The 18,279-nt window shown below is 35.9% G+C and overlaps 2 protein-coding genes across 2 annotated transcripts in view; both read left to right on the forward strand.

Annotated features, from left to right (window-relative positions):
• Window positions 1–1,240: 1,240 nt before the first annotated feature.
• The window catches only part of LOC149780045 (microfibril-associated glycoprotein 4-like), a 57,409-nt gene continuing 40,370 nt past the window's right edge, over window positions 1,241–18,279 (forward strand). The window contains exon 1 of the mRNA XM_089936803.1: window positions 1,241–2,880. Within this exon, the coding sequence (XP_089792929.1) occupies window positions 2,658–2,880 (223 nt within the window). The 5' untranslated portion in view covers window positions 1,241–2,657. The remainder of the gene's footprint in view (window positions 2,881–18,279) is intronic.
• LOC149780046 (uncharacterized) lies at window positions 11,241–12,122 on the forward strand. Its single transcript, XM_089937222.1, has 2 exons — window positions 11,241–11,672; window positions 11,948–12,122. The coding sequence occupies exons 1-2, from the start codon at window positions 11,359–11,361 to the stop codon at window positions 12,120–12,122; spliced, it is 489 nt and encodes a 162-aa protein (XP_089793348.1). The 5' UTR covers window positions 11,241–11,358.

An 18,279-nucleotide genomic window follows, 5' to 3' on the forward strand; every position in this document is an offset into this window, starting at 1 on the left:
TAAAAAAACGAACTGTACTTGTAATGGATTAAAAACTACCACCATACTATTTTTAAATTCTACGAACTCATTATACATGACAAAAATTGCACAAAGTATTTCCATAAAAGTTTCTTTCAAAATAAGTATTGCTGGTAACAGGCTAAATACTGCTTAGCTGTTGGCTTTCCATACAATGGACAAAGTGGTGTCAATTTATATGACAGTTTTCCAACCAACGTCTCCTTTCTAAAATTACGTATGCTATAAAAGCGAGTCATATTTTGTGTATTTGCCTCCATAATGTAATATATATTTAATTTGTATTGTTTGTTTGTTAGCTTTTTTATTTACATTATATCCTCTGGATAAATATTTTTTGGACTTGACCTAGTCGAAAATCATGTCCATTTGCAACCTGACGTGAACCATTGATTTGGGTTTTGTTGTTGTTGTTGTTGTTGTTGTTATAGGGTTTAATGCCATTTTTCACGATAGGCTATACATGGCGGCCAGTATTAACAGTGAAGGAAGAACCCGAGAAAACCCCAGAAAGAACCACCGACCCACGAGAAGCTACTGGCAAGCTTTCTAACATACCCACATTGGCTGAATCCGAGACTCAAACCCACGCAGACAGAGGTGAGATGGCAGTGATCCGTGACGGAGAGCGCTTTAGACCACTCGGCCACTCAGGGCCCCAATATCACAAGTAGCTTGTTCTTAAATTTAGTTACTTTTTAATATCTTAACTTTTTCTTTCACCTTTACTTTTAAAATGTATTAAACTTCTAAGACTCTTTTCACAATATTTAGCAATAGTTTAGCTTTTTGGGTTTAATTATTTCTTGTTAGGTATAATTTCATAATTATCTCTTGTGATTTGAAATATTTAAATTTAAACATTTTTCTTTTGGTATATTTTTAAAACATGATTTGAATATATTAATTTTTAAATCGCGTGTTTTTTCATTTTGCATGATTTTAATTTGTGTAAATTTTAAAACATATTTGCTATGTTTATACTTTTATTATTTTGATTTTTGTCTGTAATATATGTATTTTAGATTTTAACTTTGTAAAAATGTATTATTTTAAAACCTTCTTTAAATGTCACAAATTGTACTGGTTATGTTAGATTAACTATGTAAATAATTTTCTTTTTTTAACAGCTTCAACCCATTTTTAATCTTTTCGCAATGTTTGGTATTTTTATTGCATTGTATGTTTAACGTGTTTGCTTTCTTTGTATAGTTTTATTATTTTAATTGTTGTGGTATTCGTACTTTTTAAAATTTTATTTAGAGTTTAAGAGATTTTTTAAAACTATTTAGACTTTGCTATTCTTTTTTAAAGATGTTAATATATTTTTGTTTATTTATACTTTTTAAAGTTGTTAATTATTTACTTTTTATTATAATTCTTTTAAATTTCATCCAAAATTGATTTAATTTCAAGATTTGAATTTGATTTTCCTTGCTTTTTTATATAATTTTCCAGATTTATTAGGCTGTTTTTATTTTCAGTTTTCGTTTCAGAAATTTTTGTATCTCTTTTGCTAAAATCAAGATTTATGGAGTTTCATTATCAACTAACTGCCACATCTATATCGGAATTAGCATTTCTTTGTAGACCGGTCTAATGACCGCCATGTTGGATTTTAAATGGGTCACTGAGACAGTTGCGCAGCATAAGTGTGTGTGTGTGTGTGTGTGTGTGTGTGTGTGTGTGTGTGTGTGTGTGTTCATACCTGTGGACGCTGCTGGCTAAGACAGTGTGTTAATGACCCTCATCTCTTTCGAATTTGTCAACGCTGTGGTCAGTAAGACTATTGATTAATATGTATTGATGTTGGTCAGTAGTTGACGGTGCGGTCTGCAGGTGAGGGTGTGGTGAGTAAGAATACATATTGGTGTAAATGGTAAATTCCAAAAGATCAACAGAGTGGCCCAACATATTAATTTCCCATCGGGCTCCAGCGTGTTCCCAATTTTTAAATCCCCTTTATGCAGAGAGTGACACCACCCCCACCCGTTAATTCTATATTAGTACTGAATTTTCCTTGTTTCCATAAGTTTATATTTTCAAAATAGCGGCTTGGCATGGAACGCCAGAGCTGTCTTAAGATGAGAATTTTTATTATATGCTGTGCTTTTGTACTTACATGATGTGCAAACGTCTTTATATGCTATGCTTTTGTACTTATATGATGTGCAAACTTCTTTATATGCTGTGCTTTTGTAAGCGTGATGTTAACTTCCCTTCCTCCTAGAGTGAGCCCAGAATGACGCAGTTAACTATTTCGAGCCATTGGCGTCAGTAGGATAGCTCATTTGTATGTGTAGCATATTTCCACCAGTTTATTTATTTATTTTTATGTTAACGATATCTTGAAGCTGACTCAATTTTCTTCTGACGGTTGATAAAGTACGTGTCAGTTTAATCGCACGGTTACATCTGTTTATCCAAATCATATTTTTCGCTGCATAAAGCATGTATTATCGTAAGCTTGGGAATCACTCCCTAACTGCCACGAACACTTTACTATCTTATCAGATTGGATGATATCCCCAAAAATTTGTATCGACCGTTCCGAAGAAATCTTAGCTAACCACTTGAATAATTATTCGAACAAATGTGACTAGTCAGTCGTGGAGAAACATCTTAACATTGCAAGTATGGTTTTGTTGCAAGTTTGTTTCATAGTTTCTCTTTACATGCACGTAATCTTTGGAGATGATGATTTATTTGTGTGCCGACGTGTAAAGGACACGTGCGAGAGAACAGACAGACGGATAGAAGAATTAGAGGAAAAATTAAAACAACTACAGTTGCTTTTACAGTCACCATCTCAAAAGGAGGGAAATGGAATGACCATAACTTGCCAGCGATATCCAAGAGGTATTTAAAATATTTTTTTCGTATTTGTCATTGTATGTATGTATGTATGTATGTATGTGCGTAAGTATATATGTATGTATGTATGTATGTATGTATGTATGTATGTATGTATGTATGTATGTATGTATCTGTGTGTGTATGTATGTATGTATGTGTGTGCATGTATGTATGTGTGTGTGTATGTATGTGTGTGCATGTATGTATGTGTGTGTGTATGTATGTGTGTGTATGTATGTATGTCTATCTGTGTGTATGTATGTATGTATGTATGTATGTATGTCTATCTGTGTGCGTATGTATGCATGCATGCATGTAAGTATGTATGTATGTATGTCTATCTGTGTGTATGTATGTATGCATGCATGTATGTATGCATGTCTATCTGTGTGTGTATGTATGCATGCATGCATGTAAGTATGTATGTATGTATGTCTATCTGTGTGTATGTATGTATGCATGCATGCATTTATTTATGTATGTATGTATGTTTGTATGTATGTCTATCTGTGTGTATGTATGTATGCATGCATGCATGCATGTATGTATGTATGCATGCATGCATGTATTTATGTATGTATGTATGTCTATCTGTGTGTGTATGTATGCATGCATGCATGTAAGTATGTATGTATGTATGTCTATCTGTGTGTATGTATGTATGCATGCATGCATGTATGTATGTATGTATGTATGTCTATCTGTGTGTGTATGTATGCATGCATGCATGTAAGTATGTATGTATGTATGTCTATCTGTGTGTTTGTATGTATGCATGCATGCATGTATGTATGTATGTATGTATGTCTATCTGTGTGTATGTATGTATGCATGCATGCATGTATTTATGTATGTATGTATGTTTGTATGTATGTCTATCTGTGTGTATGTACGTATGCATGCATGCATGTATGTATGTATGTATGTATGTATGTATGTATGCATGCATGTATGTATGTATGTATGAATGTATGTATGTATGTATGTATGTATGCATGTATGTATGTATTCATGTATGTATGTATGTATGTATGTATGTATGTATGTATCTGTCAGAGTATCAGATGGATGAGTTAGATATACAAACCACAGGAGTAGATAATGACCAGCGGTAAACTACTTTTAGTATGTCAAAGGATACCAAGGGTGACAATTATGGATGAAAATGTGCCATTTCTTAAGTGTGTATATGACATGGAACAAATGTATATGCAAAAAAGATTGGCTGATATTTACATACATTTAATGTACAAGAACAAGTTCAAATCTGCCTCGTATTATAGAATTAAAAAGTCCATTTCATTTCTATTTTTCCATAAACTTTCTATGTTTTATTAAATTGGATTTGTTTAGCCAGCCTTAGTTATTGCTTTTGGCAATCGTAGATAGCCAAGACGTCTGGGGATTTCCGTCTTTGTTTCTTTGGTATTATAACTTGTTGAATGATTGTTCCTGTACACTGGTCATATCCACTTTTGTTAACAGCCACTTTGGACCCAATATTAGCAGGCACGTCCATTTGCATAGTCGTCAGTAGGGAATGTACTCACAGGATGCATTTGTATTACTGAATTGCTAGGAGAAGTTTATTTAATTTTCAAAAACAAAAAAGGAATAGGGGTTCTTCGCAAGCAGTGCAGCTAAGTTCGCTGTACACTTGAACCATCTGGGCTAGGTCCTTAATGCAGACGTAGTGGGTTTTGGCGTATTTGCCTTCTACTTCAAACAACAGAAGCAGGTCCGCTGCGTGTGTTCTTTCATTATTGCTGATGCAGACCGAGCAGAGGCCAATCTACCAACGACCGACGTTGACAGCGACTTCCCGGTTCTGGTTCTATAACTTTTCATGGTCTAACACCCTCATCTGGACGTAGAGTCCCATAAAGTTGAGCGCGTCCAGGTGTTCTGACCTTCAGCAAGTCAACCTATCGTCCGCCGGAAAATAAATGATGTGACGGACCACTCGAAACAGCGCTTCTTGTTTTTTTTACGTGCTAATGATAAAGGGGGCGCTAAGCACTTATGCGTCAGGCTTGAGTGATGCTGTTGAAATTTAGATTGCTAATTAAACGCGCCGTGTAAGGTGTAAGCCCGAGTACCCACACATAAATTTGATTCCGATTTACGCGATCTTCTTCTCTGCCTCTTTAGGTAGTATGCCCGTCGTAAGATGGCTGCAGAAGTAGACCGTCACCTGGGTGGCCTGCTGGTCTGACACGCCTTTTTGGTCTGCGCTCACAACACGAGGATCAACTTTACACCTATGGTACTCATCTTCCTGACAATCCTTTCCCACAAATCGGTGACCACTGTGTGAAGAACGTCAGTTGAGTCCGCGGTGCACGGCAGGTATCCTAGTGCAATAGTATTTAACGGGTTTTCTTATGCCAAACATGAATTATCAGAGCGGTACTTCACATGCTTGAGCTGGAAGAGGGGAACTGGGTTTGGTGGAGGCGGTTGCCCTCGCGGCCAGGGAGTGGTTTGGAGGCCCAGGCGGCTGAAGTAGTCGATTTGGTTGTAATGCCTGTGCCTGCAGCAATGAATCTGCATAGTCCATAGCGACGTTGGTTCCTGTTTAAAAATCTTTACATGTCAAAAAGCCACATTATATTCCATATATCTTGTCAGACCGTCCATGCTTTTAGATTTTATGTAGATATTAATCAGGCGACCGATTTCAGACCGATTTCAGGCCCACTCTCGCCTCTTCTTACGGACTGGATTAGGAAAGCCCAAACTCTAATAAAGGTGAACGTGACAGACAATCGTGCTGCCATTGTACTGTCCTGATGTTATTTCACGTTCATCCTGTTAATTATGTCACAAGACATGGTGATAACAGTGCAGAAATGTTCATCTTGATACCTTTGGGGCCTCTCAGCCCTAGTAATTAGCTTATATTTTTGGAACATATATTATACTGTACAGCATTCGTGTGTGTGTGTATGTGTGTGTGATTTGGATTTTTACGTAGTTTTAATAATTTTTCAGCCATATTGCTACGATGTCTGCAGTATGGCATTTTATAGTGATGTCTAGCACTAGGGCATCATGCCGCAGACATGTAGCATCATGTCCCACCCAGTCACTTTACCCTGACACAAGGCCGACCAGTCCACTAAACTCTTAACGCCGGGCGCCTAGCGAGGCAGCTGTTAGTACCATTTTATCAGTCTTTTGTATGACTCGGTCGGGGTTCTAACTCGAGACCTCCCGCATTCGAGGCGGATCCACTAACAACTAGGCCACCGGAGCGGTCCAGCATTCGTGTTATTTATGACAGTATGGATTAGCTTAGTAAGACTGACCCTTTCTAATGTCCTAACATGTGAAATTCTTTTGATGATTTTAGGTGTTCGTGTTTAGTAATTTGAGATAGGAATTATTGCCTGTATTGTGTGTTTGGATGGTGATTTGCATTACATGGCCTTGAAGTACTATTGTTCGGGTCGAAAATCTTACTAATTAGTCATACAAACGTGAAACAAGAACAAATATGCACTTGTGAAACTGGAGTGTTGTGATGAGTTTGCATTAGAAGATTAGCAAAAAATTACTACAATATTTTGGCTTTTAGGGACCTTCAGTTGACAATGACAATTGTCTTAGGTCCTTGGAAATATGGAAAAAATTGGACCAACAAGCCACCTTCACGCAGGGGTTTTGCTCGATTGGATTGACCCTTGCTATTGTTGGTATTATTATTATTATTATTATTATTATTATAGATTGTAAAGAAATATTCTGTGGTGGAGAGACAAAAGATGGAGTATACAAAATATCCCCAGACGGCAGATGTCCTTTTGAAGTCTTCTGTGACATGACAAATGGCGGCTGGACGTTAATTCAGAAACGTCTGGATGGTTCCGTCAACTTCAACAGAGGATGGGACGATTACGTCAGCGGTTTTGGAAACAAAGACGGAGAACACTGGTTGGGACTTGAAAAGATTCACAGGCTTACACAGGGGGGAAGCCAAATCCATTTTACGCTAGAACTGTATAATCGAAAAATTGAACATGCTCATTACAAAGCATTCACTATCGATGACGTCACAACAGCGTATAAAATGAAGGTAGATCCGTATGAATATGAAGGTTCACTACCTGAACTGTTTAGTTACCATAACAACATGAGATTCGCTACATTTGACAGAGATGTCAATGCATGTGCTTTACAATTAGGTGGGGGAGGCTGGTGGTACAATGAATGCTACAAACTGGCAAATGTAAACGGTGTGTACGGCACACAGGGAAGTGTTGGGATTTCCTATTGGGACAAAAACCGCAATGATGTAAAAAATACAACAGTCAAACTCCAAAGGAGAGAATGCTCCTGCAGTGATTTGTGTCACTCCTAACTACACATTTCTACTGTCATACTTAATGTTAACTCTTATCGCATTAAATCCTGCAGCTTTCTAATCTGAATTTATGATTTAGAAGACGTTATATTTTTATATAGCATGCTATTTTATTGCAATTGTATTCTCCATGTACATATTACGAGTGATTTTATTTGGTGAATGTCCGGAATACTCGTCTATATAAATCTCTGATTAGCATGCTGCATTTCATTTCTAAACGAACGCACGCACACACACACACACACACACACACACACATGCATATATATATATATATATATATATATATATATATATATATATATATATATATATATATATATATATATATATATATAGTTCCCGAATGACGTCATCAGCCGTCATATTTGTGGCCAGCGGGCAGATTTACCATTGACTTTATATGGTGTTTGGAAGTTGAAATAAATTCATTGAAACCCAAGATACTTTTATGAAAATTATATAATAAACATAACGCAAATTAAGCTTTCTGTTAGTATCTACATGTGTGATTTATAGGTTGACTGTGCTTCAGCGTGCCTTGTTAAAAATGGTAAATTTTCGTGATCGCATATAGCATATGTCAGGTTGCCCATCGTCCAGGTAAAATCGTCAGAATATCGTCTGCACGTGAAATAATCGGGAAACATCCATTACGACGCAGGATTTATTGCCATTATTCACGGCTGATGCACACGGCACGAATTTTAACAAATCTAATCATGTAATACATTACGTTACATAATGAACTTAGGTATCAAGAGCCGTTCAGACCCAATACATACATACATACATACAGTCATACAGTCATACACACACACACGCACGCACGCATACATACATACATACATACATACATACACACACACACATCACACATACATACATACATACATACATACATACATACATACATACACGCGTCATGTTAGAATTATGTAGTAAAACAGATATCCACAGCCCTACGTTACGTGGTGATCTGATGACCACTCATTATGGGAGTTGTATTCTGGTGACTTTACTAACGGTCAATCAAATTTTTGCTTCAGAACGTCAGTCGTGCCTTGTGACACAACGCAAGCCGACACAATATTCAATTAGTAAAATAATAAATCGTACCTTGGAAAATAATAATTTCCACATACTATCTCTACAAATGTTCAAGTCAAAGAAACTAATATCGACCAATATGTGGAGTATTTTTCTTCTCATCCCACGTCTTGTAAAAACGGTATTCCGTATAGCCAGACCAAAATATACCGTCGTATAATTTCAGAGGATCGTCTAATTTTACATACAATTCTACAATTATATAATTCTTTGTGTGAATTAAAACGTATTTCCAAAGTGGAAATTATAAAGGACATGCAATCGAACCTGCGTTGAACAAAGCCCGTAGTTATACAGCAAAATGTAAAAGAGAGAAATATATAATTCCTTTCATAATCCTTCATTACCAATTATAGGATTTACAATTAATAATTATTGGAGTATCTGGACTTATCAAATAAGAGCAGCTTAAAAACACTTTACAAAAGCAAGCCAATTCTTGTTTATATAATTTGCGATTTTTGTATCAAGAGAGAAAATAAAAAATATGTTTTCCATCATCTAAATGTAACAGATGTATGTACTTATTTTAGTAGCCCCAATACAAATGAAATGTTTTATAATTGATTACATATCAACTGTTGTAATGTATTTGATAACCTGTAACAAAAATGTACCATGTAAAATGTTGGCCAGTTCTCCGTTAACATTTCATAACCTTTTCATACAAATGATCACTCTTTACGTGAATTTTCTTTCATGCCAATCGATGTTGAGTATGGAAAGAAGAATAGACTGATTAAAGAAAGTTACTGGATTCACTGAGGCTAGATAACTTGTATCACACTGGCCTTAATACTAAGGATTTCTTTGTATACAACTGTAATAAAAACAATTATATGTTTTATAAAAATACATGTCCTTGATAAACATATTATTGTATGTATGACTGTTTGTCTCTACATTATAATTCCATTGATTCAGTTTTCATTAGACTCCTGTCTCTGTCTTATCCCGTTATACACGAGATTGTTATGATAATGTATATCATTTATGACGTTAAGTCAACGACGTAATTGTTTAGAAAATATAAATTTCAAAATATTTTGTGTCTGAATAAGCATACAGAAAATCCGAAACTACTCTTTACTTCCATGGTAACATAGCAAAATACTGAATACGGAACATTTGTCACGCATCGAAAGGTGAAAGATGCCTGTTCGCAACCTGCTTGACATCTGTATAAAATTTGGCTAAAATAACTTGAACGCGTTTGAGAGCTGTGCTCGGAAACGACAATCCTTAGAGTCACAAAAATGGACATAACCGATAGCAATATCATCTATGTCATCCTGTACCAAATACCGTAAGCGTATGGATAGGGGTGGGTCGGATACAATTTTGATTGATCTGGCAAATTTAGTCGTGTCAATAAAAATTATTAATCACGCACTTCAATATATTATCTGCATCATCCACATTGTAATATAGTTTTACAAATTGAAAACAAAACGAGTTCGATGGACGCTGACAAATTCTAGTTGTGACATCAACCAGACTTCAAACGTTAAACAATACTGAATCATTCCCACTTCAGTTTTGGCCTTCACAATTTGCATTTTATGCAACTGAATGCAGTATGTTTCATTTTGTTTTAGACTACGATTCTCACTGGAAATATACATATACAGAAAATGTACGAGTTGTGTTTGATTTTCACATTTACTTTGTAAAATAATCCTGAGTGGTTCTTGATAATAAAGTGATAGAACTTTCGAATGGTGTCAGTGATTTTTATGGAAGCTTATTATCCGTGTTTTTCTTGGTTAAGAAAGTCCGGTTACAGTGCCGAAGCGTTCAAATATATCAACCAAGTTTTTTTCCTTTTACATATAATTTTAAATTGTGTTATGGACTTGAGTGCCGTGTGGTGTGCTTAGTTCCAACACCTTCACCTTACATTGTTTTCCAAAACTGAAAAATAGTAGTAGATATCTACAATCTAAAATATTACTGTTTGTACTTTTATAAAAGCATGGTGCTCTACCCAAGACGTATTATCAGTTTAATTTGCCAATTTTAGCAAACATTTCATTATATAAAATCATAGCGTGATACAAATTTCTCAGTCTTTGTGATTTATTCTTGGAAAAATAATGTTGGCCAATTTTTAATAAATTATACCTGCATTTGACAAAAGTCAAATGCAGAAACGGTAGTTTATAAAATATAGGCTAATAGGATGCAAACTGATACAATTCCTTCGAATTAGTTTCATTAACCGTTGAAAGGTTTCTGAATAAGTCTTGTTTAATCTTCATCCACATTTAACAATGTATAGAATTAATAGCACATTATTATATGCTCATTTTTTTCCCCGTTAACTTTACATTGTCAGAATCGTTCAGTATTCCCCGATACTGAACGCGCGCGACAATACACATATAGCATTCACGTGCATAAAGGAACTACTTTCTATTCTAAACAAACAATGGACACAGATGCCAGCACTTTTGATTTATTAAATTTGTCCGTGGATGAAGTAAACCAGCTGTTTGAGCCATTTGAGAGTAGAGATGTCAAAATTGAAAATGTGGATGAATTCATAGAATCACAAAAGAAACTTTCAACAAAGCAGGCGACTGAGCGTGATATCAGAAATGTGCAGTGATGGCTGTATGATAACAAACGTGAGATACGCTGCATTGAAAATATCATTCCGGATCATTTAAATACGTATTTAGCCGAAATATTTATAAGGATTCGCAAAGTCAATGGTTCTGAGTATGAGCCATGCTCTTTAGATTCCATAAGAAACAGCATAGAACGACATCTTAAGGTTAAAGGGTATCAAGTCTCTCTTAGAGACCGTCAATTTCAGAAATCAACCGAAGCACTAAATTCTAAAAGAAATGCAACTGAAAAAGCTGGTTTTGGAAGAAAAGCAAGAGCATCATAGCCGATAAGAAAAAATGACGTATAAGCTTTATTTTCAGTTGCTGTAATGGCCTCTCTTATGCCAGCTGCATTGCAAATTTCCTTATTCTACTTTTTTTGGAAAAATGTTTGGATTTAGAGGCCGAGACGAGCAAAGAAAATTAAAGTTTCGAGATGTATCAGTTTTCACAGATTCAACCGGTACAAAATATCTACAATATGCTGAGAGGGATAGCAAAACAGTTGACGGTACTGGGAAGGATGACTACAGATCAACAATACCTCGCATTTTTTGTACTGGAACAACACCGGAGCGAGACCCAGTTCATCTTTACATGCAATATTTGAAACGAAGGACCTTGGAAATGATGGATGCCGACAGCCACTTTTATTTGACACCAATTACAATTCAGAAACTGACAGAAACTTTCCAGATATGGTAATTAAATTTCTAAAGATTCAATTAATGCCCTTATTTAAAATACAAATATAAATACAGAAAATAATATTCGTAAAAACGTTTACGACAAAAAATGAATTAATGAAAATAAAATTATATGAAAGTAAACAAAAATATATCGGAAAAATATGGAATAAATTTTGTACTCTGCGAACACCAAACCTTGCGAAATATAAGAAAACGGATTTTTATGAACGTGTAAATTTAAACAATATAAAAAGTTGTTTTACTGGACAAAATATTACAAATTGCAGGTATTATCCGAGACTAATGGCAGTTAATCAACTGGGGAGTTTGATGAAACGAGCCGCAGAAAGGGCAGAAATCCAGGGGAGAAATTACCAACCATTCAGAAAGGAAGACTACTGTAACAACCCTGTCGAAAGCTGGCGTCCCTCCAACAAAGATCATGCAAGTGACTGGGCATAAAAAAATGTAATCTATAACTGGTAATAATAATGAGAATAAATCTACTTGCCTTTTTGCATCTTTAATCTCCTCAAAATGTATTTTGTAGTCTCTTTCTGGTAATAAGAACTACGTGGTTTCCAAATACTGATCCACGTCGCGGAAATGTACTATAATCTGTAGGCCTATAATCCAGACAAAATTTTTGAAATCGAAATCACAATGCAAATACGGCTGTACTACACTCCAAAACGAAAAGTATTTGTTGTTCTCTAAAAATAAAATGTTGAATCCAGCATCTTATTAAGAATTTAGATTTAAAAACTTTCATATTTTCCAGCTTACGATTCAAAATTATCCATGGCAGAACAGAAACAGTTGTGCAGCTTGTTTGTTGTCAACGCCAGTTCCTCAAGTCACATGTATCAGTACATCGTGCGAAAACACACAAAAGGAGATAATCAGAATTTAGCTGGATTGACAGAACAACTCAATTCCCCCATTCCTGACCAGCTGAGAACTTTGTTCAATGGCGCAGTCATTCATAATATGACTTTAAATTTTAATTTCAGATAGATAAAAATAGGATTTATTTTTCAAATGAGTGACTGAGTGTACAGGTACAATATGAAGTTAAAAGGTCGGTAAGCGGAGCTATGTGCGCATGAATGTTATTGTGTATTGAAGAATCTACGGTTGTGAATTTATTTTGTAATAAAGAATAAATCAAATACATTGTTTCTTGTATTGTATTTTATTATTAAACCTTAGGTAGTTAAAAAAATGAGCATATAATAAAAATGAGCATATAATAAAAAGATTACTGCATTTGTATGGGAAAATATGAACTCGTTTTGTCGGAAGGATATATTGCACTCACAAGTTCGTGCAGTATTCCATCCCAAAACTCGTTCATGTTTTCCCATACAAATGCAGTAACCTATAAATACTGAACGGTATTTTTACCTGTGCGATTTACATCATATCTGTGTAGCAGGTTATATTTTAAAAACGTCATTTAAAGATTTTCTGTTCTTATTAACAGTGGCCATATCGGATATTAGGTGAGAATCGTTTGTTTCAATGTACAAGAAATTTATGTCAGAATTCTGTCTCAAAACGCTTGTGAAATTCTGTTTAGTGGTTTGAGAAAAAGAATCGTTGAAAGTGTTTTTTATTCTAGTAATTCAGCCACATTTGATGACCGTGACATGTGTACAGATTTTAATGGTTTTGATGCAAGATTGCTTTATATGGAACATGATCTGACGGCAAGGGTTTTAAGCAAGATGTCACGGCTAATTGACATCACTTGAGCACGACGGCAAGGGGTTTAAGCAAGACGTCACGGTTAATTGACATCGCTTGAACAAACCGGAAAGAAGTTTATTGCAAGATGTTTTTGTCAAATGTTGTGAAACTCTGTTTTAAAAAAAAAATAACAGAAACCGCTCGAAGGTTAAGCTGGTTTTAACAGTGGCCACCATATCTGAAGGCAGATCAGCATGGAGTGTACGAAATTAAAAGGCAGTTATATTGGAACAGATTCTTTCAATTTCGGTCACATTCTTTCCAGCAGTTTTCGAGTGAAAGGTTTTGAAGATACTCTTTAGTAAAAGTGGCCATATTTTATTGTGGAACAGCACTATTTTGTACAAAACTGACGGTCCATCATACAAGGATGTCAGATTACTTTCTTTCGTATTCGGTCAAAATCCATTGTGAGTATTAGGCGAAATGTAGGTTTAAAGTTTTATCATTTCTAGTAAGGCTGCAATATTTTGATATCAGATCACATTTTTTGTAAATACACGAACGACCTTCATAACAATAACGTTCGGTTAAAGTTCCTATTCTCCTAAGCAGTTTCTGACAACACATCGTTTAAAGATTTTACTATCTTTACGATAATAGCGGTTATATATAGTGGCAGATCAACATCATTCGTATAAATTTGAATGGCCTTCACGCTTATTCATCTAATTGAATCTGGTCAAGTTATGTTAACCAGTTTGTGAGAGGACACCCTTTATAGCAGTGATTATTGACCGTTTTGGGCGGCGACCCAGATTAGGTTTGTGGTATTAACCTCGTCACCCATCAATGGCTAAAATAGACACTTGGTTAGGAAATTTAAATTTATGAATGCTGATCTCGGTGACTCATTCAAAACATTATGTCGACCAAGTTTTTGGTTACGACCCATTGGTTAAGGACCACTCATTTAATGCCTTTAACTTGACTTAGTAACAGCGGCATTATTTATTGGCGATTTTGTATCATTTGAAATATTACTGAAACGCCTTTTACACCAGAATACAATTCAGTTATTTTCTGATGACCAGTTTTTGAGAAGTAGCCATTTAAAGTTGTTCGTCCAGTCCTTTAGAAATGACGGCCAAATTTGATGAAGGGTAGTCATAATTGTTGCAATGATGAACGTTCTTAACGATAGAATGCCATTTTTAAATTTTTTTCAATGACATACAGCAGTTTTTGAGAAGAATCGTATCAAATCTTCCTATTTGTTGAACCAGCGGTCATATGTTCTGTCCGGTCGGTACAACGCTCAAACGTACAGCATGTCATTATGCCAATATGCTTTCTGTTAAATATGAGGGCGGATATTGAAGACTTCTTTTATGAGTGATGGCGGTCATATTCGGTGGCGAGTTGGCATCATCTTTACATTTATGAAACACCTTTACACTTTCGTTTAAATTTGCTTGGTTAAATTATGACGAGCTTTTTTGTTTCTACAAAATGATGTCGTTTAAAGGTTTTATTTTTTATATTAGGTAGCGGCGGATGGGCATACATTTCACAACTTTGACAGACCCTGATGATGTATGTATGCTGCATGTGAAATTCAGTCACAAATTAGTGGTTTTAGAGATATAATTGAAAACAGCAAAATCTGCATACTGACGACGGAATCATTACCATACCACGAGCTCATTTATCCTTACATCCAGGTAGACTAAACACTTATCCATGTAGACTAAACACTTATCCAGGAAGACTAAACACTTATCCACGTAGACTAAACACTTCTACAATTATAAAGAATGAGGAGTCTTGATCATACTGTTTACTTTTAATAATGATGAAAAAATAAAATCAAAATCGTAATAATAGATAAACATTTTAGTACACGAATGCGTGGCAAAGTTACTCGCGATTGCAAAACGTGTACAATTCGTAATATACTTGTGATATGCGATGCTAGTATCATAGACTCTGAAGCCACGACACGTCCATAACGGGATGTATATCATGCATTGATAGACCGATGGGTAACTGAGTATTTCTTGAAATGTTCCTTTGGTAACCAGTTTGACCTCCAAAAATGACCTCACCATCACGAAGATCGGACGCTGTGAGCTCAACATTAGGAGGCATTCCATCTGGGCATAGAAAATCGAGTGTGCACAGGCGCGGGTGATCAGCGCGCTGGAACATGTCACGACCACTTTCTTGTGGACATGCACTAGAAGGCTCCTGGAGTTGAATATCTGTCTCTTGATCTCTGTAACCTGGTTTTAAAAGAGAGGAACTGTCACAAAATGCAATATTTTTTCTCATATTATATCCTTTGACAAATCCTCTACTTCATGGACAAATAATTATAAATGCTTAACTTGGAACAGTCTCATTTCCATAATGGTGTTTTCGAAATGCTAATATATATATAGAGAGAGAGAGAGAGAGAGAGAGAGGACCCCCCACCCCCGTCTCTATCTCTCTCTCTCTCTCTCTCTCTCTCTCTCTCTCTCTCTCTCTCTCTCATCAAATTATGCCACCATACATAGTTGTAGAGAAAATTACGTATTCAGTTGACGACAAAATAAAAATGTGCATTAGAGCACTACCGTCTAAGAAACGGAAACGTGCGAGATCAGCATGAATATAACAACTGATAAGAATTTGAACAACATTAATCTGAATCCAAAAGCAAGTGTACAAATCTGACATTTATAGGAATATTATAAATGTTATAGATTCAAAAGCGGATCCAGGCTCATCGTTTGTTTCTTTGTAGAATGTGTATAATTTAAACTATCTTCCATCTTACTGTAAAGAAAACTTTCTGTTAGAAACGTTCCATTTGTTTCGCGCTTATTTGGGGGTGGGGGGCGCAATGTCCGACCCCACCCCCTCCTGATTCTCTTCAGTAGTCGATCACTTCATTAATGTTGTTGAATGCCTTTTCATCTCTACTGGAAATGTGTATATTTGAATGAATAGAAAATATCTCCACAAAAGATGTACGCGTTGAATTAAGGAAAAAGAGACAGAGACAGACATAAAGCACTCCATAACTTACCTTCATGTGCACTGTAACATGTTACGGACAATGCGTGATTATCTAATGGTTTTGTACTTGATTCGACTTGCTGCCTTTCCTTTGCTCTTTGATTCTGAAACCAGACAAGAATAACGCGCGCGCCAAGGCCGGTCTCTCTACTAATTTGTGTCCTTATTTGGTTTGACGGGCGATTATTCCGTTGGTAATGTTCTTGTAGAATACGGAGCTGTTCATTTGAAATAGATGTCCGACGCCTTTTTCCACTGCAATTAGATTCGTCAGAATCGATGTCTGCTGAACACGTGTCTGAAACGTATAATGAAAACAGTATATTTATTTTCGTTACTACCACTAACTTGACCGGGACAAGGTACAGTCAGTCAAATCATTGAACTACATCATTACTATTCTGCAGCAGATACAACTAAAAGTGCACACTCAAATTAAAATTGGCCATTATTTCCACGTTAAAAGCCTTACAAAACGTTGCATTTTACAACCCGTTAATAATAAAACAAAACAAAAACTTTACAGAACCACGATTTGCACATAACAATAAAAGTATTCGACAATGCTGGCTCCCTAATCATACTGATATTAAGGGTAATGAAAGAGCAGAAGATGGCCGGCCATAACTGCTCTGAAGTTACGAATTCCTGAATGGAAGATTCCATATACTACCTTCCTAAATTTTAAATGTGCATGTCCTATATACTTTGTAAAATTCAGGGATTTGAAATTTCCACGATCAAGTCATAGAATGATGAAACTCGTTGTTGGTGGAAAATCACTTCCATCATCTAAAAGGTTCGTCGGAAGACAGCGGCGTCCATCGTAAAGCAAGCTGCCGTAATGAGGTTGTATTCTCGCTAGTGCACAGGACACTTACACCTGACCTATGCAAACCCTGCCAATGGCCACTGACAGCAAAACACATTCTTGTCATGTGTAGTGACACACTTTGAGACATAACTCGTTTGTTTTGGGTGGTATTTTATGTAGATTGAATTAAGAACTATAACCATGCTGTTCCACCAGAGAAATGTTGAACGTTTTAAAGAGTGGGTTGTATATAATAACATTTGACCATATATTTTAAAGATCTTATAATTTTGTGTGACCTTTACCGTTCTTTAAGGTGCATTTTACAGACTGTTGTCATCTTCATATTTTAACCTTTTTTTGTGGGACTACATATGTACGTTTATTTGGAGTGGCTTACATTTATACATACTTTCATGGTGACGATAACGACAAAGAAAGAACGTTGCTGTTGTTGTTGTTGTTCTAGGGTTTAACGCCATTTTTCAGCACAAGATAGGCTATACATGGCGGCCAGAATAACTGGTGGAGCAAGAACCCTGGAAAACCCAGGGAAGAACCACCGACCCACGAGAAGCTACCGGCATCCTTTCCCACGTACCCACGCTAGCCGAGCCTTGGACTCGAACACACGCAGACAGAGGTGAGATGGCAGTGATCCGGAACGATGAGCGCTTGGAAAACGTTGATTTGATTATATTTTCTGCAACACGTTTGACCGATACCTGGCGAATATCAAAATACTTGCTAGCTGCATACATTGAATGAAATATTCTTTCTTCGTTTCTCTTTAGATTTATAGATACAACTGCCTTGGCGTTTTTATCAGTACAGCCAGTGTTTCTAAATTTACAATTCTCGCTCGGTGTGACGATTCTCAGATTGGATAATTTATTATGAAGTTTATTATTATCTATGTGATCAATCACAAAACCATCTTCGATCACTCCATTAAATACCTCAAACACAAAGCGATGACAGTGATATCTTTTCTTCCCAGCACTAAATCTAAGATAAACAGCATTACTAACAACACCAACTGGGTTT

Source organism: Sinohyriopsis cumingii, chromosome 16 (genome assembly GCF_028554795.1).
Source record: "Sinohyriopsis cumingii isolate HCF-2022 chromosome 16, ASM2855479v2, whole genome shotgun sequence".
Lineage (NCBI taxonomy): Eukaryota > Metazoa > Mollusca > Bivalvia > Unionida > Unionidae > Sinohyriopsis > Sinohyriopsis cumingii.